The sequence below is a fragment of the Mirounga angustirostris genome, unplaced genomic scaffold (genome assembly GCF_029215605.1).
Source record: "Mirounga angustirostris isolate CCGP_5_RB_7025 unplaced genomic scaffold, mMirAng1.0.hap1 SCAF_5, whole genome shotgun sequence".
Lineage (NCBI taxonomy): Eukaryota > Metazoa > Chordata > Mammalia > Carnivora > Phocidae > Mirounga > Mirounga angustirostris.
This window is the reverse complement of record NW_026991713.1, coordinates 17,778,162-17,795,872: the sequence shown is the minus strand read 5'-3', so window position 1 is coordinate 17,795,872 and position 17,711 is coordinate 17,778,162. Positions and strand designations below refer to the sequence as shown.

At 44.4% G+C, this 17,711-nt stretch overlaps 1 protein-coding gene and 2 long non-coding RNA genes across 6 annotated transcripts in view; 2 read left to right on the top strand and 1 right to left on the bottom strand.

The window, feature by feature from the left end:
* Nucleotides 1-340: 340 nt before the first annotated feature.
* On the bottom strand, nt 341-12,741 carry LOC135364396 (uncharacterized). The gene is made up of 4 exons (XR_010411375.1): nt 12,548-12,741; nt 9,382-9,472; nt 4,173-4,353; nt 341-3,795 (listed from the first exon to the last, which is right to left on the bottom strand). It is a non-coding gene; the product is annotated as an uncharacterized LOC135364396 (long non-coding RNA).
* Nucleotides 4,297-5,760, top strand: LOC123837841 (uncharacterized). Its single transcript, XR_006789293.2, has 3 exons — nt 4,297-4,363; nt 4,604-4,741; nt 5,159-5,760. It is a non-coding gene; the product is annotated as an uncharacterized LOC123837841 (long non-coding RNA).
* A 79-nt stretch (nt 12,742-12,820) lies between the features above and the next one.
* The window catches only part of HCFC2 (host cell factor C2), a 72,785-nt gene continuing 67,894 nt past the window's right edge, over nt 12,821-17,711 (top strand). For 3 of the 4 annotated variants that reach the window (XM_064590706.1, XM_045872709.3, XM_064590705.1), the window contains exons 1-3: nt 12,821-13,021; nt 14,481-14,629; nt 16,200-16,360. In XM_064590706.1, the coding sequence (XP_064446776.1) occupies nt 12,859-13,021; nt 14,481-14,629; nt 16,200-16,360 (473 nt within the window). In that variant the 5' untranslated portion in view covers nt 12,821-12,858. The remainder of the gene's footprint in view (nt 13,022-14,480; nt 14,630-16,199; nt 16,361-17,711) is intronic. The other variant, XM_045872710.3, reaches the window with a different exon arrangement.

The window sequence follows — 17,711 nt, the reverse complement described above, 5'->3', positions numbered from 1 at the left end:
TAGCAATAGGAGTTTTTAAGATGGTGTGTTTTGAGCCCGAACATGGAAAGGAATCAGGCAGGGAGTCAACCCCATCCAGCTCTGGGCTGTTCTCTTTCTGCTATTGATTCTCAGAAACCCAGGAAGTGGTGCCAGTACTTTGCCTGGGATCAAAAAATTTACTTCTGCAACCTCTCCCCTTAGCTCCTATAAGGAAATGAGGATCCCTCTACTCACCGGCTCTTTTTAAGTGGCATTTCCCAATAGAAATATAATGCAGGCCACCCCGTAATTTAAAATTTTCTAGTAGTCACCTTAAGATAAATACAAAGACAGGGCACCTGGCTGGCTCAGTCGGAAGAGCGTTCAGATCGTGAGTTTCAGCCCCATGTTGGGTGTAGAGATTACTTAAATAAATAAATAAATAAACAAACAAACAAACAAACTTTTTTTTTTTTAAAGATTTTATTTATTTATTTGACAGAGAGAGACAGCGAGAGCAGGAACACAAGCAGGGGGAGTGGGAGAGGGAGAAGCAGGCCTCCCGCCGAGCAGCGAGCCCGATGCGGGGCTCGATCCCAGGACCCCAGGATCATGACCCGAGCCGAAGGCAGACGCCCAACCGACTGAGCCACCCAGGCGCCCCAATAAACAAACTTTTAAAAAGAGAGAGAAAGAGAGTAACCATGTGCCAGGCACTCGGCTGAGCAGTAAAAGAAAAAGGAAAAGGTAAGTACAAGGAGGTAAAATTAATTTTAATGATATATTTTATTTAACCCAATATATACAAAATATTATTTCAACATGTAATGATACATTGTTTTTTGTATTAAGTCTGAAGTCTGGTGTGTATCTTATGCTTGTAGCACATGTCAATTCAAATACTAAATTTCATCAGAAACAATTGATATGTATTTAGATTTCATATAATTTGCAGTTTAAAAATTAGGTTCACATACTCAGGCTGTTCCAAGCATACTTAAAAGCTTTCCAATAATGAATCAAGTATCAGTTCTTCAACTTAAATTCATTAACACTAAGTAAAACTTAAAAGCTAGTTCCTCGGTTGCACTAGCCACATTTTAAATGCTCAACAGCCAGTGTGCCTGGTGGCTACTGTATTGAAAGGTGTGGCTCTAAAGGGTTTAGTGGGTTTGTTTTTGTTTTTTTTTTTTTCAGACTTGAACTTGGAGAGTGGGAATATCTGGAATAGCTTCCCTTTGTGTAGAATTTTGAACACTGACAAAGCATCTTCACATCTTCTATTTCGTTTTCTTCTCATAACATTCTCAGTAAGTTCAACAGAGATGTTGTTTGCCCCAATTTGCAGATCAGCAAAATGGAGGCTTTGAGCATGCTAATGTCCCCAGCTCCCAGAGCAAGTTGGTGATGAAGCCCAGACTGGAATTCTCATCGGCAGTTCTCACCCGTTTCTTACTTGAGGCATGCTTCAAATACTAGGATCTCTGGCTACAACTCTAAGGGTGAAACTGCATCCAGGGCTTTTGCATTCTTCACTTGGCGGGCCTTCAGCATCCAGGCACTGTTCGTATGGACTTATCCGCTGCCCTGGCGGTGTTCCCTTACATACCCCTATCCTAAAGCCCTCATACCATCCAGGAAATATGCCATTTTTCTTTGAAGCAGGCTTGACATTATGCTATTCCTCTTTTCTCTTTACTCCCAGGAGGTATACTCTGTTTTTTGTTTTTTTTTTTTTTTAAAGATTTTATTCATTTATTTGAGAGAATGAGAGAGAGCACATGAGAGAGGGGAGGGTCAGAGGGAGAAGCAGACTCCCCGTTGAGCAGGGAGCCTGATGCGGGACTCAATCCAGGGACTCCAGGATCATGACCTGAGCCGAAGGCAGTCGCTTAACCAACTGAGCCACCCAGGCACCCAGTATACTCTGTTTTGTTTTTTTTTTTTTAAAGATTTATTTATTTATTTATTTATCTGAGACAGAGAGAATGAGAGACAGAGAGCATGAGAGGGAGGAGGGTCAGAGGGAGAAGCAGACTCCCTGCCGAGCAGGGAGCCCGATGCGGGACTCGATCCCGGGACTCCAGGATCATGACCTGAGCCGAAGGCAGTCGCTTAACCAACTGAGCCACCCAGGCGCCCCCAGTATACTCTGTTTTAAAGCACAACTTCACCCAACGTTTTAGCTAACAGACGTAGTTGTCATGTATTTATCTCTGGTTGCAGCAGGTCCATTTGATCCATGGACCGCCTGCGGGAAGTGAGAAGGTTCAGAGGCAACACAGAGTGCACTCTGAGCACTCCTGTTCTAATCCTCATGGCCCTGACATGAGCAAAAATATCAACAATTTCCTGTCCTTCCAGAATCATGTGCTGTCAGGAGCAGTGGGACAGTCAGTCAGATGTGTCCCAAAGCATTGTGGTGGGAGGCCCTCCAAGCTGACTCCTGCTTACTCCAGTTTCCTCCAAAGACCAGGTTTTCTCTCCCTTTGCATCTCTCATCCACTTAGCAGAATGCCTGACCCAGTGTGAGAGCTGGTGGCTAAGTAGGTTCAGAGAGTATGACAACCAAAGTACCCCAGAGGGGGCTCATAATTGAAATAAGAATTCTGTTGTTTTCATAGGCTCTGCTTGCTATTCATATTGGCTTCCATCTGGACCCAAATCCCTCTGCTCATTGCCCTACTGTCTCCAACTTGGAATTCTCTCTCCTTTATTTCTAGGCGGCCATGTTCTTTTTTTTTTTTTTTTTTAAGATTTTATTTATTTATTTGAGAGAGAGAATGAGAGAGAGAGCATGGGGGGGCAGGGCCAGAGGGAGAAGCAGACTCCCTGCTGAGCAGGGAGCCCGATGCAAGACTCAATCCTGGCACTCCAGGATCATGACCTGGGCTGAAGGCAGTTGTGAAACCAACTGAGCCACCCAGGCGCCCTGGGCCATGTTCTAAGGATGCAAGAGGCTTATTACCTATGACCTAGATTTCCACATTGTGCGCACAGGCTCTTCCCTGGGGAAGAAATGAGAACACAAAGAGATGCAGGTTTTAAGGGACACTCTGAGAAGTAAAGTGGCTGCCAGCATGGGGTCTGGGGACAGACAGACACACCCAACTGTTAGCTCAGACATTATACTGAACACATCACTCAAAACCACTCACCTGTGGTTTCCACAGCTATAGAGTGGGGAACCTCCTGGTGAGGGTTAGAAGATACCGTTCATGGGCGCCTGGGTGGCTCAGTTGGTTAAGCGACTGCCTTCGGCTCAGGTCATGATCCTGGAGTCCCGGGATTGAGTCCCACATCGGGCTCCCTGCTCAGCGGGGGGTCTGCTTCTCCCTCTGACCCTCTTCCCTCTCATGCTCTCTGTCTTTCATTCTCTCTCTCAAATAAATAAATAAAATCTTAAAAAAAAAAAAGAAGATATCATTCATGTAAAGCATTCAGTAAGGGCTCAATACATGGAAGTTATCACAGTTATCTCCCCTTATCTGTGGAGAGTCTACTCCCAGACCCCCAGTGGGTGCCTGAAACCATGGATAGTTCCAAAACTCTATATATACTATGTTTTTTTGCTACACATATATACCAGTAATAAAGTGTAATTTACATATTAGACAACAATAACGATAAAATACAACACAACAATATACTGAAATAAAACCTATATGAATGTGGTCTTTCTTTCTCTTTCTCTCTCTCAAAAGATCTCATTGTACTCACCTTCTTGTGATGATGTGAGATGACAAAATGCCTACGTGATGAGACGCGGTGTGGACGAAGTGACGTGAAGGATGCCCATCCAGCATCACAAGGGGGATTATCCACTTCCCGACTCTGTTGACAGAGGGTAACAGAAAGCTGAGAAAGCACAACTGCAGATAAGGGGGGACTACTGTATTTTTACTGAAAGATGAAGATACCCCTAGTTCAAGGTATGAACTAAGGAAAGGACTTATAACAGTAAGCTATCTGTAACTTTTTCTTAAAAAGCCCAAAAGAGTGATATGCTATTACAAACACTGCCAGTAGCCTACGTAATACCCCTCTCTGCTTCTTCCCTTGAACTAGAAACACCCTTTCATTTGGAGGCAGCAATGGTCCAGTTACAAATACTCCCCTCCTGCTGTCTGTCACTTCCTAAAAAGCTATTGTTTTCCTGGCAAAGAGCCGTTTGGTGCCTTTTGCCATTTCTTCCTGTCTGATAATCCAACCTTGATGCCTGGAGGTAGACGATCCATCTTGCAGCTCTGCAGTTGAAAGGGCCACACTGCGCTGCTGCATATGGCCACACCAGCTACGCACAGATTATGGTGTTGAATCGGTCAGGGTCCTGGCAGGATACGGACGGCTCACTCCAAAAGGCTAATGGTGGCGACTCTGCAAAAAGGCACTCTTTGAAAAGGTCTGTATTAAGGAAACATGGTTACGAGTGTTGCAATAAGGTGGTGTTAGCAACTGCAGGGAGGTATGACCACCTGTAACCCTGAAGGGTAAGGCACGGGAGGAGTTACTAGGAGTGGGAAAGTAGCTGAATGGACAGGGCTACCCAAGAGGAGCAGCCGGTGTTGACCCACACTAAGGGGACAGGGGGCTAATGACCCCAAGTTTACCATCTGACTCATTCATCTGTCTGATTCAGCAGCCCTGTACATGTTAGGGAGGACAGAGCAAGAACATGGGAGGAGCCAAAGTCCCTGCTGGCCCTGGGCGTCACCAGAGCAGCCCCGCACTAAGTGATCTGAAACATCTAACCACATGAAGAAAACAAACCATTGCATGGGTATGTCACTTTGGTCAGGTTTCAGTTACATGCCTGAATGTAGTCCTATGGGATTTATAGGCATCTTGTATTTGTGGTATCATTAGCTGACATGGTGTGTATCTGAGTCATTATTATTCTGTGTTTATTTTTTATTAGTTGAGAGTCAAATGTTCATCATTCCTTCTTACCCAATGGGCCTGCCTTGGCTGAGTGTACTGCTTTGTAGATAAGGTCCTAGATAAAATCTATTAAGGCTGATAAACAGACTGAAAGGAAGGAAGAAGCTTTGTATAGGAGCAGTGAATCACTACATTGGGTCAGGCTGACAGCCTCGATTATCGATTATCGCCCCATCTCCCTGGGCTGGGCTCCAAGGTCACCCACGTGGGGCAGGAAGTGTAACTCAAGGAGTCTCCGTTCCCTCTCCTTTTCCAGATGGGGCTCAACGATGGGTCACCTTCTCGTCCCAAGCGGAGGCGCTCTGGGCTCTTCTCTGCTACTCCCTAGGCTGCATCAATTGCGCTTGCACCTGACTCTCGACCTGGAGACCATCGTTCTCACTCAGATGAGTATTTTTTTCCTTGACTCATGTACCAGTTCCCTGTTCTGGTAACTGGTGTACGCTCTACGTGGCCTAGAGTCCTGGCTTGCTCTTGCCAGCTGCCCCCACCATGCCCTGGCCACAGCCCTAGCCAAGACCCATGGCTGGAGCCCTGTGATCTGTGACAGACCTCTCAGACACCATCTGCTTCTTTCATCCCAGGAGCCCTGCCTGCCCCGCCTCTCTGCTGCTGAGTCCTGCCCACAGGCCAGCACTCCCCAAAACTCCTTCCCAGACCTCTGCCAATAAGCCCTTGGCTCAATCCTCAGTTAAGATTAAGGTATCCCTTGGACACGGTAATTTACACGCTTGGCTGAAAACACAGCACTGTCTGCCACCTCCCAGCACCAGCCCCTCTCTCTCCAGCTGACTCCTCAGTGGCCTGTGGCTCAGAAGGAAGAGTAGAAACAGTAGTAATATAATGAAAATGACAAAGATGATACAAGTAAAATAGTCTACTGCTTACTAAGTGCTAACTACCTGCCAGGCATCACACAGAGCAGCATAGCCCTTGCTTTGCATGGCAACAGCACAAATCTGTTTTCATGGCTTAGTTCGATGACATCAGGTGCTCATCAGGCGCTCAACAGCCCAATTCACAGTTCATATCTGTTACCACAGTATAATAACTGTGAGTACTTGCCTAAGGACAAACTCTGCTGCTAACTTTTTAATCCATGAAATTACTCTGCAAATAATGGATCCAAATTGTGATCTGTGACGAATCATGTCACTTGCCTGACAGTCAGCCAGTGATTGGTCACTGGACATTTGTTATTCATTTTATGTACAGACAAAGCATCTATAGGTTGTGATGCCTCCTTAATTCCCGGTGATATTTACAAAACTCCTGTGATATTTACAGAAATGGATAATAGAGAGAATTGGCCAAGAAAGACAATAGGGTAGCAAAGAAACAAAAAGCGGTAATTTTCAGAGTGAAGTTCAAATCGAAGGTAAATGGAGGTATAGAAGAAAGGGCTGGCTGTGGGATGACACTGTCACTAGGGAACTCTAGACATGCAGCCCGAAGAATTTAGTAAAGGTGACTTGATGGACATAAATGCAGAAAGTGGTTGTGCAGAAAAGGATGAAGATGTTTCCAGGGAAGAGACGTGAATAAAAAAATTCATCTTAAAGGAATTCTCAAAGATATTTCATGATGTTGAAATTGCAAAGAGTAAAATATGGAAAGCTGATCCAAACCTGGAAAGCAGTATGACAATTTGTCAAGGCACAGAAAAGATGCTCACTCTGTACAGTAAGTTATATGGCAGAAAGGCGAGCACTGCTCAAACTACTCTTGAAAAGTTTTTTTTTTTTAAGATTTTATCTATATATTTGAGATAGAGAAAGAGAGAGAGAGCAGGAGTGGGGGAGCAGAAGGAAAGGGAGAAGCAGGCTCCCCACTGAGCAGGGAGCCTGATGTGGGGCTCAATTCCAGGACCCTGAGATCATGACCTGAGCTGAAGGCAGACACTTAACTGACTGAGCCACCCAGGTACCCCACTTTTGATAAGTTTTAAACAAAAACCAAAAAAATCCAAAAAAACCCCCAAACATTTAATTCTCAATGTTTCTAATGATTCAAATTACAGTATAGCAAATAAATACTAGGTCTACTAATTTTTTCATTTCCCTAGGCATTTATTTTTTTTAAGATTTTATTTATTTGACAGAGAGAGAGCACAAGCAGGGGGCAGAGGCAGAGGGAGAGGGAGACTTAGGCTCCCTGTCTAGCAAGGAGCCTAATGTGGGGCTCGATCCCAGGACCCTGAGATCATGACCTGAGCTGAAGGCAGATGCTTAACTGACTGAGCCACCCAGGCACACCTTCCCTAGGCATTTAAAGCCAATAGTAAGAGTTTTAAATATTTTGACAAAAATATTTAAAGTTCACAGCACAACTGTAATTTTTCCCCATTGAAATTTAAGATCACTTTGCAACTCATGTGGTCATTTTTAGAGAACTATACTACTGGGGCACCTGGGTGGCTCAGTCAGTTGGGTGTCTAACTTTTGGTTTTGGTTCAGGTCGTGATCTCATGGGTGGTGGGATTAAGCCCCACAACAGGCTCCAAGCTCCAAGCTCAAAGGGGTAGTCTGCTTGAAGTTTCTCTCCCTCTGCCCTTCCCCTCCCCTCCCAAATAAATAAGTCTAAAAAAAAAAAGAACTACACTACTATGCAAAGCAAGGACTGCCTGTACTTTACATATATTATCTCATTTTGGTCTTTAAAACAACTCTAAGAAATAGATGCTATTATTATCCCCATCTTATAGACAAAGAATCTGAGGCTCAAGAGGATAAATAATTTCACCAAGACTACACAGCTAGTAAATGGCTACACCTACTGAATTCTAAATCCCATGACCTTAATTCTTGCTATGTTGAAAATCCAGATACCTGATGGGTGTTTGATATGGGGGAGCAAGAGTGAAGGGGGAAAAGTAGTGAGAGATGAAGGTACCTTCTCTAATGGAACCCTGAATGGCTAGAGCAGCACCATCCATTAGAGCTTTCTGTTTTCTATATACACTTATAGAATAGAAATATTTATGCAATCTATAATCTATGGTATAGAAACATAATATATTCAACCCTAGTGCACATGTAAATCCATGTGTACTTCTGAATCCACCCTTCCTTGATCCTTCAGGATCTTGCTCCATCAAGTGTCAATTCTCCCTAAGGTAGGCTTAGTAGGTTAGCTCAAGCAACTCTCATTTCCAACTTTATTCTTCCTTGCCTGCTTCTCATTATTGAGGCTGAAAACAGACAAACAAACAAACAAACAAAAACAACTACTTTCCCAGACTCCTGTAGCCACCCTCCTGCAAGATGAACCCCAATGTCTGTTTTCTTCTTTCTCTGTAGCAGAGCCTTGAACATTAGCTGGGAACATGGCCATTCTAAATGAAAACTACATGTCCCAGATTTTCTTCAACTGACTGTGGCCTTGTGACTAAATATTGGCTTATGGGATGTAAGCAGAAATAATATGTATAATTCCAAAATGTGTTCTGGAGAAGGGAACATTCCTTTCCCTTACTCTCTCCTGTTTGCTGGAATATAGATGCAATAGCTAGAACTGGGGCAGCCATCTTGGACCATGAGTTGGAAGGAGGAATTGCAATCCAGAAAGTCTACAAATTCCTGAGGACTTTGGTGAAACACAGCTGCCATGCCTGCCGGCTTTGGACTGCTATGACCAAAATTCATTTATATGGGAGAAATAAACACTTTTAAAGCCATTGTTTTTTTTGGTATTTCCATGAGTATAGTGAATGTAATCTTTTTTTTTTTTTTAAGATTTTATTTATTTGACAGAAAGAGACACAGTGAGAGAGGGAATACAAGCAGGGGGAGTGGGAGAGGGAGAAGCAGGCTTCCCACCGAGCAGGGAGCTCGATGCGGGGCTCGATCCCAGGACCCTGGGATCATGACCTGAGCCAAAGGCAGATGTTTAATGACTGAGCCACCCAGGCGCACCTAGTGAATGTAATCTTAATATACCAAATGCCCTAGTTCTGGCCAATGAAACCCAAGGGCAAGTGTGCTGGATGACTTCTAGGCAAGATGCTTTTTCTCCTTGTAAAAGGAGAGTTCTATTTCCCCATCCTGGCTGTCTTCCTGCTTTTTATCTTTGGGCATGGTTATGAGAGAACACAATGCCCAGAGCTGCAACAACCTTCTTATGACCACAAAGGAAAGGCCAAGAGAAATTCAGAGCCACTAACCAGAACTGTGACACCACTGAACTAACCCCAGATTTCTTGTGCAAGATAATGAACAGCCTTATCATTTAGCCACTGTGTTGGATATTCTGCCACTTATAACAGAAGCATTTCCAAATGACATATTCTCTTGCTATGAATGTTTGTGCCCCTCCCCAAATTCACATGTTGAAATCCTCACCCCCAAGGTGATGACACTAGGAGGTGGGACCTTTGGTATTTCGGTGTGTAGGTCATGAGGGTGAAGCCCCTCATGAATTGGATTAGTGCTCTTATAAAACAGACTTCAGAGAGTCACCCCTTCCACCATGTAAGGATACAGCGAGAAGTCAGCAGCCTGCAACCAGCAAGAGGGCCTTCGCCAGAACCTGACCATGCTGCACTCTGATCTTGGACTTCCAGCCTTCAGAACTGTGAGAAATAAATTTCTGTTATTTATAAGCCACCCTGTCTGTAGTATTTTTTTTTAAAAAGATTTTTTTTTTTTAAGTAATTTCTATATCTCACATGGGGCTTGAACCCTGAGACAAAGAGTCACATGCCCTACCAACTGAGCCAGCCCCAGTCCATAGTATTTTAACAGCGGCCCAAACTGACTAAGACATCTCTATTGCTCCTTCAGTCTCTCCTTTTCAACTGCATCCTTCTTCTGGGCCCACAGTCATGCTCGTGTCAGCCATGCAAAATAATGCAGTTTGCCCTGTATCCATCTCTCCCTCCAGCCACTGTGTTTTCTTTCCTTTCATGGGTAAATCTCTGTAAAAAGTAGACTATACACATTATCTGCACTTCCTTATTTGTTATTCATTCTTTGATCTTCCCTGGCTTCCCTCCTCCCACTCGAGTATTTTAATCTAGGCCATTAATAACCTCCTAATTTGCAAATCCAACAGACACTTATTTGTCTTTTTCTTATCTGACCTCTCTATGGCTTTTGGCTTTGATAACCACTTCCGCCTTTGTGAAACTCCCTTCACCTGTGGCTTCTTACCCTCGCCCCGTTTCCCTTTTGACCTCTCTGGCTCCTCATTCTGTTTCCTTCATGAGTGCCTCCTTCTGTTTTTACCTCGTAAATGTTGGCTTCTTCAGGGTGCTCTTCTGCCTCACTCTTCCCTTTCTACTCTCCTCCTAGGTGCTAACTTCCGTTCCTAGAGTTTCAGAGATTGAAGGTAGCTTTCTTGAGAATCAGGGACCTACTCTAAGCTCCTCATTAAGCAGAGTTGAGCCAAAGCTGCTGTGGTAAAATACCATTTCCATTGGATTAAGCACTTTGTCATGGATTGAATTGTGTTCCCCAAAAAGATATGTTGAAATCCTAATGCCCAATATATGTGAATGTGACCTTATGTGAACATAGGGTCTTTGCAGGTGTAATCAAGATGAGGTCATTAGGATGTAACTGTGAACTTATAAGCAGAGAAGAGACAGATACACAGGGACAATACTGTGTGATGATGAAGGCAGAGTTTGGAGATGTAGCTATAAGCCAAGGAATGCCTAGGATCAATGGCCACCACTAGAAGCCGGGAAGAGGCAAGGAAGCATTCTCCCCTAGTTTTCAGAGGGATTGTGGCCCTGCTGACACTTTGATTTTGGGTTTCTAGCCTCCAGAACTGTGAGGCAACAAATTTCTGTTGTTTCAAGCCACATGCTTTGTGGTATTTTGTTACAGCAGTTCTAAGAAATGAATACACACTTCCTCCATTGTCCTGCACCTCCTTATCTAAGCAATCAGTTATGACTTGTAATCACCTTTCTTGTAATGTTTTGCCTTCATCTTTCCTCCAGTTCAGGGATTTTCAGCCTTTCACATATCACAGACCAGTTTCGATTTTTTTTTTAATTTGAATATCAACATTGGGTTTATAACTTTCAATTTTGCCCTTCATCTTTTGCTATAACGGCATTAAATACACACACACACACACCTACCATCTATTTACAGCATCACTCATAAAAGTTAGGACATCTTAACCCTAACCTCTCAGAAAAAAGTACAGTTCTTATTAAATTAAATATTTTAAGTTCTATGAAAAGCTCATTGCTTTGTCCCAATACTTTCCCAGTATTGTTTCAGATACATACTTTGTAACAGAAACATTTATGTATGTGACAAAGAAAATATTAATACATAAATATTCAGACTCCTTTCTTTGTTTCCAGCCATCTTCCCCCTCCTTTCCCAAATTCTTTTTGACCATATTGTAAAATTGGGGTAATCGGTAAAAGGAAAAACGTGAGAAGCAGGAGCTGAAAGAACAGGGAGAATTCCTTTTAAAAAGATAATCACTTCGGGGCCCCTGGGTGGCTCAGATGGTTAAGCGTCTGCCTTCGGCTCAGGTCATGATCCCGGGGTCCTGGGATCGAGTTCCGCTTTGGGCTCCCTGCTCAGTGCAGAGCCTGCTTCTCCTTCTCCCTCTGCCATTCCCTCTGCTTGTGCTCTTCTCTCTCTCTGTCAAATAAATAAATAAAATCTTAAAAAAAAAAAAAAGATAATCACTTCTCAAAGGAAAGTTTAGATGGATGAGGAGGTGGAGAGGCAGGCTCAGGACTGAGGGAATTGGAGAGGGGATGATACAGGTGTAGGAGAGAAATTGCTAATGGTAAGAAATGAAGAAAAAGGAATTTTAGGAAATTTGCTGTATGTTGTGTGTATTCCCCCTTTGGTACCTTGTTGAGAGTGTGAGGTAGGGATTTAAATTGCTTTCAAAAAATTTTTTTCTTCTGGAATTGTATCTCTTCGAGTGTGATTCTTTATAGGACCAGATGATAAGGCAGCTCAGGCTTAATAGGGTTACATATGACTGTGAGCAAATTCGGTTACTGTATAGCTGTTAGAAAAAGGGGCTATGGAATCAGAAGCCCTGCGTTTGAATCCTGGTCCCAATCTGCTTCTGCTGAGTCGGTGGGAGAATTACTTTACTTCTTTGTGCCTCATTTCCCCATCCACGAAAGGGAGATAACAGTACCCACTTCACTGGATTGTTGGGAGAATCATGAGTTAATACACATAAGGCAATTAGGACAGCGTTTGGCAATGGAAGACCTTCAAACGTCAGCTAGTAATAAAACGGAAACCTACAGATAGTTTCCCACCTGCTGAAACAAAAAAACCTTTCGCGGCTAACTGTTGCTAAACTTCTCCGCATGACACCCAACAAAACCTCAAGTGCCTGAGCAGGCTTAGCTCCCACCTTCCCTCCGGCGTCCTCAGGTTCGGCCGGGGCGCCGCACTCGCGGCCGCTCGCTCGCGCGGCCGGCGCCTCCCTCCGCCCGCATTCGCGGGCATCCTCGACGCCCGGGCGCCCTGGGCGCGCGCGTCACCCGCCGGCCGAGGCCAACTTCCCTCTCTCCTCCCCGCGCTCCCGGCACTTCGAACCTCGGCGCGAGCTTTTCTCCCCGTTGCGCTGTAACCGTTCAAAGGGTCTGACTCGCCCGCACATCCTAGATGCTCAATTAAAGTGGCCATAAAGGAAAACGCTGTACCTTCTCCCGCAAATACAAAACGGGGGGCCCTGGGTGGGGAGGGGACACTTGGTCGGTAGGAATGTCTTTACACCCCAAGGCCCGTTGCCCAGGGTGCCAGGCCCGGACGTTATGCCCGGGGCTGAGGGCGGGGCTCCCTTCCCGGGACCCCTCGGCTCTCCGCCGGCCTCCAGCCTCGCCCGGGACGCCCGCGGTCACGTGACCCCGCCCCCCCCGGCGCACAGCTGGAGGCGGGTCCCCGCCCTCCCCCGGGAGCGGCGGCGCCGGAGCGGGCGCGGTGCATTGTGGGCAGAGGGGCGGGGGTTGGGAAGATGGCGGCTCCCAGCCTCCTCAACTGGAGGCGGGTTTCCTCCTTCACGGGGCCGGTCCCCCGCGCCCGGCACGGACACCGGGCCGTGGCCATCCGGGAGCTGATGATCATCTTTGGAGGGGGCAACGAGGGCATCGCGGACGAGCTGCACGTCTACAACACGGGTAGGCGCCGCGGCGGCTCTACGGCCCCGCCTGTGGGAGCAGCGGAGGGGGAGGGGAGGCGAGGCGGCGGCCGAGGCCCTGACAGCTGTCACCGCCGGGTCACTGCATCTTCGGGCGGGCAGCTGGGAGTGTGGCTCGGCCGGGCGGCCGGGGTTCCGCAGTGTCTTTGGTGGCAGCTCCGTTTCCCCAGGGCCCGCGGGGCAGAACCGGGCCCGGAGCGGGGCGCGCCGGCCCTCAGGCAGGCGCTCCCGGACCCCCCTCCCCAGCCCTGCGGGCGGACGTAGGCGAGAGAGAGACCATTTCCACCCGCCAGGGCCTCTTCCCTAAGTCTTTCCCACTCCGGGGGTCCGAGATCCCTCCCCTGTCAAAAACCAAAACCGGCTCCAAACCCAAGCTTCTCCGGGCCATTCTCGTCTTTGCCTGCGGTCTTTCCTTAGGAGGAAACGAATCGGGGCAGGGGGAGGGCTGAGGGGTGGTGAGGAGGGAAGACGAAAGGCCTGGTACTTTCACCCCAAACACAACCCCGTATCTGGCAGGTGGCAGTCAAGATTTTTACCCCGCTGGTAACCCTCTTAACTGGCGGGGAAGTGGTTCGTTGGTGAGACCGGCGCCTGTCTCTCTAGTTGGGTGTGTGTGCTGAAGCTCGGCTGTGCAGCGCTCTCGGAAAGAGGACTGTCAGCTTGAGCACCGCTACAAATCACAAGTGCCCCTGGCCGGGGAGGCCCTGCCTTTGGGTGCCTCGGGATAGAAAGGAGGGTGGAATTTCATTGTCCCCAACTTGTAAATGCGCCGGCTATCAAGAGGAAGCTGTTTCCTTGGCGTAAGGCTAATTACCGAATTTTGGGTCTATGTCATGATCAATGACTTTGACCAAATAACTTAATCATAGTGTTCATTTTAAGGTTAATAAAAGAGTGGCGTAGGAGGAATTTCATTTTTTCACCCTCTCCTCCTCCTGGCACTCTAATATATAGTTTAAAAGTTACTTGACAATTTGGTATGGTGTAAAAATCCTGGCTTTAGAATAAGTTAGACCTGGTTTGAATTTTGCTCTGCCGGTTGCCCAGGGTCATCGCTAAAGTTACCAAACTTAAATGTCAGATTTTCACTTGTAAAATAGAGACGATGATACTCACCAAGTAGGGTTTTGGTAAGAATTAAATTGTACAGATCAGGGTTTTTCAACCGGTATTGCCACTTTGAACCAGAGAATTATTTGTTGTGAGAGCATGCGCTGTATATTGTAAGGTGTTTGGCAGCATCTCTAGTCTCTACCCACTAGTTGCCATTAGCATCTCTCCCCTCCCTCCAGTTAGACAACTACACATTTTTAGTTTGCTCCTGGGGGCAAAGTCATCTCCAATCTCCAATAACCACTGATACAGATGATAAATACAAATACTCATAGTTTGTGGTAACTGTTTATTATAATTGGTTTTAATTTTATTTTGGCAACTAGTTACAAATCAGTGGTTCCTACCTGCTGTTAGAGGAGACATCCCTCCAGGTTGCGCTGCCCATGGATTTGTCTGTGATGGTACCAGAATACTAGTATTTGGGGGAATGGTTGAATATGGAAGATACAGCAATGAGTTATATGAGTTGCAAGTAAGTGTATTTCAAATTTATCTCAATCTGCAGCTTTAATAATGATATTGCTCCTAATTCTTCGAAAGATTGCAAAATATTTCATTACATATTTAAAATAGTATGAGCTTCACATTTTATAGCTTCAAGGAAAATGTTTCCGCTTCACTAAAAAGCCAGAGTTTCTAATGTAAGTCTTTTTTCAATACCCAGTGTAACAGTTGTAACATTAAGATATCTGTTACTTAGCATCAGTTATATATGTTACACGTTTAGGTTTTTGTATCTTAGTTCTTCAATTTTAGCAGCAACAGAAGCATCTGAGGGCTTGTGAAAACACAGATTGCTGGGCCCTGCCCCCAGAGTTTCTGAATCAGTATTGTCTGGTGTGGGGCCTCACCCCTGGCATTCCTTCCAAGTTCCCATGTGCTGATGCTGGTCCCCAGACCATACTTTGCAAACCTCTGCCTTCGTTATAGAGATTGTTACCCTCACACTAATAAACACTCCCCCCCGCCCCGGCAATACATACAAAAAAAGTGTACAATTTCATATGTCCTTTATAAATTTGATTCTGTTAAACTACACTCAGAGCCCTCTATGACAGCCCTCAAATGACTTTTAACCAACTGAGCTAACCGGCCGCCTGCCCTTAAATGACTTTTATTTCTGAACTGTGCATATATTCACAGGGTTGTTATCATGAGGACATCTGCTAATTGAGAGGTATAGGTGAATTATACCTATTCATAAACAAATAGTTTTATTTTATTTTATTTTTTTAAGATTTTATTTATTTATTTGAGACAGAGAGAATGAGAGAGAGAGCACATGAGAGGGGGGAGGGTCAGAGGCAGAAGCAGGCTCCCTGCCGAGCAGGGAGCCCGATGCGGCACTCTATCCAGGGACTCCAGGATCATGACCTGAGCCGAAGGCAGTCGCTTAACCAACTGAGCCACCCAGGCGCCCAACAAATAGTTTTAGATAAATAGAACATCCATAGCCAGAGCATAAGTTTTGGAGTTTGGTTTGTTAAATGATCTTTATTTATGCTTATTTAAAGGTTGAAATACAAACTATCTATGGATTACCTAATTTCAGAAAGTAAGACTATATAAATTTCATTTAATCTTAAAGCTTTGTATATTTAATTTTTCATTTGGAAAATATTTTTGCATTACTGGTGTTTATTACTATGAGCTTAGGTTGCTGTTGAGGAAAGCTGTGAATATGCAAGACTAGACTGACTTTCTTTCCCTTTTTTGGGTGGGGACAGAGGGGCAGAGGGAGAGGAAGAGAGAGATCTTGAGCAGGCTCCACACTGGGCCCCCATGCCCCTGAGCTGAAATCAAGAGTTGGACTCTTAACCAACTGAGCCACCCAGGCGCCCCAAGAAGACTAGACTGAATTTCCGTTACAATGTTTATTTTAGTTCCAGAAATTACCTGTTTACTTGTCATTTGTCCCTGGAATAGCTTATTGGAGCCTTCTGATTGAATTTTGATTAAAATATATTGGTATGATGTTATACTATGGACAATATAGGAATGCTTTCTTGATATTGTCTGATTGTATTTATGCTCTTTTTTAGGCAAGTCGTTGGTTATGGAAAAAAGTGAAACCCCACCCTCCTTCTTCTGGTTTACCTCCTTGCCCTCGGCTTGGACATAGCTTCTCTTTATATGGTAACAAATGCTATTTGTTTGGTGGTCTGGCAAATGAAAGTGAAGATTCAAACAATAATGTTCCCAGGTATGCTGATTCTTTTTTGGACCAAATGTTTATTTTATGACTTAGATTAAGAACATTTAATTTCTACCATTTTCAGTTATTAAAAGGAATGAAACTTAGCCTTTTACATTTACCTAACAATGAACAAATTTGTGTGCAATTGTATTTTCCTTAGTCCCTGGAATATATGTTTTCAAAATTATGCCTTTTCTAATCAGAAATCATCTTATTAAATGCTATTAATATAACTCCTTATAGCAACCTATTTGTATATATTGGCCCATAATGTATTTCACTTGTCATAAATGATAACAAAAAGTAACAAATGGTTGTTTTCAAATTAGATGCCTCTGAGAATTTGGTGACAAAAATCTCACTATAAAATGAAGTATCCACTTTTCATACAGGAAGCTGTTACAGTGGTTCACACAAGCAAATACTTTTTGAACCAACTGTCTCCTTTTTCCAAACAGAACTAATCACTACCTAATTTTTTTTGCATAGTGTTTTGATCACATTGTCATTATAGCACTCAGGATTTGGAGATTTAGAGTCCAAAAGACAGTTTTCTGATTCACTGTTTACCATGTGTGTCCTTTAGTGGAAGTAATCTAATCCTGTTTTCCTTGACTGTGAAATGGAAGTGATTAAATATCTACGTTTCAGTGTCATTCTGATGGCTAAATAAGATCGTTGGCATCATTTTCAAAGTACTTGCAGGTTGCCATCAATATAGTACCTACATTACATTGATGTTAGAGTCTTAGCTTTTTTGTCTTTTCCAAGCTTTAAAAAATGACACATACTAGGGACGCCTGGGTGGCTCAGACGGTTAAGCGTCTGCCTTCAGCTCAGGTCATGATCCCAGGGTCCTGGGATCGAGCCCCACATTGGGCTCCTGGCTCGGCGAGGAGCCTGCTTCTCCCTCTCCCTCTGCCTCTCTCCCTGCTCATGCTTTCTCTCTCTCTCTCTCTCTGTATCTCTGTGTCTCAAATGAATAAATAAAATCTTAAAAAAAAAAAAACTAAAAAAAAAAAAATGACACATACTAAAACATCATGGTAAACTTGGAAACTGGAGAAAAGGAAAAAAATTTATCCCACCATACTAATCCAGATACTTTTACTTCTGGCACATGTCTTTTTCATTTTTACATTAAACAGATTTTTCTAGATACAGACTTGTAAAAGTGCAAGAAATTAGAAAGTATGTGAAGTTCTTTCTTACGGCATCACTGTCCTCCAACACAGGCAAACACATAATTCAATTTGATATGTATCTTTTAGAACCTTTTTCATGTAACATATATTAGTCAGCTTTTTTTAAGGTTATTGTGTATAATGGGGAAGGTTCTCAAGTTTATGCTGCTTGA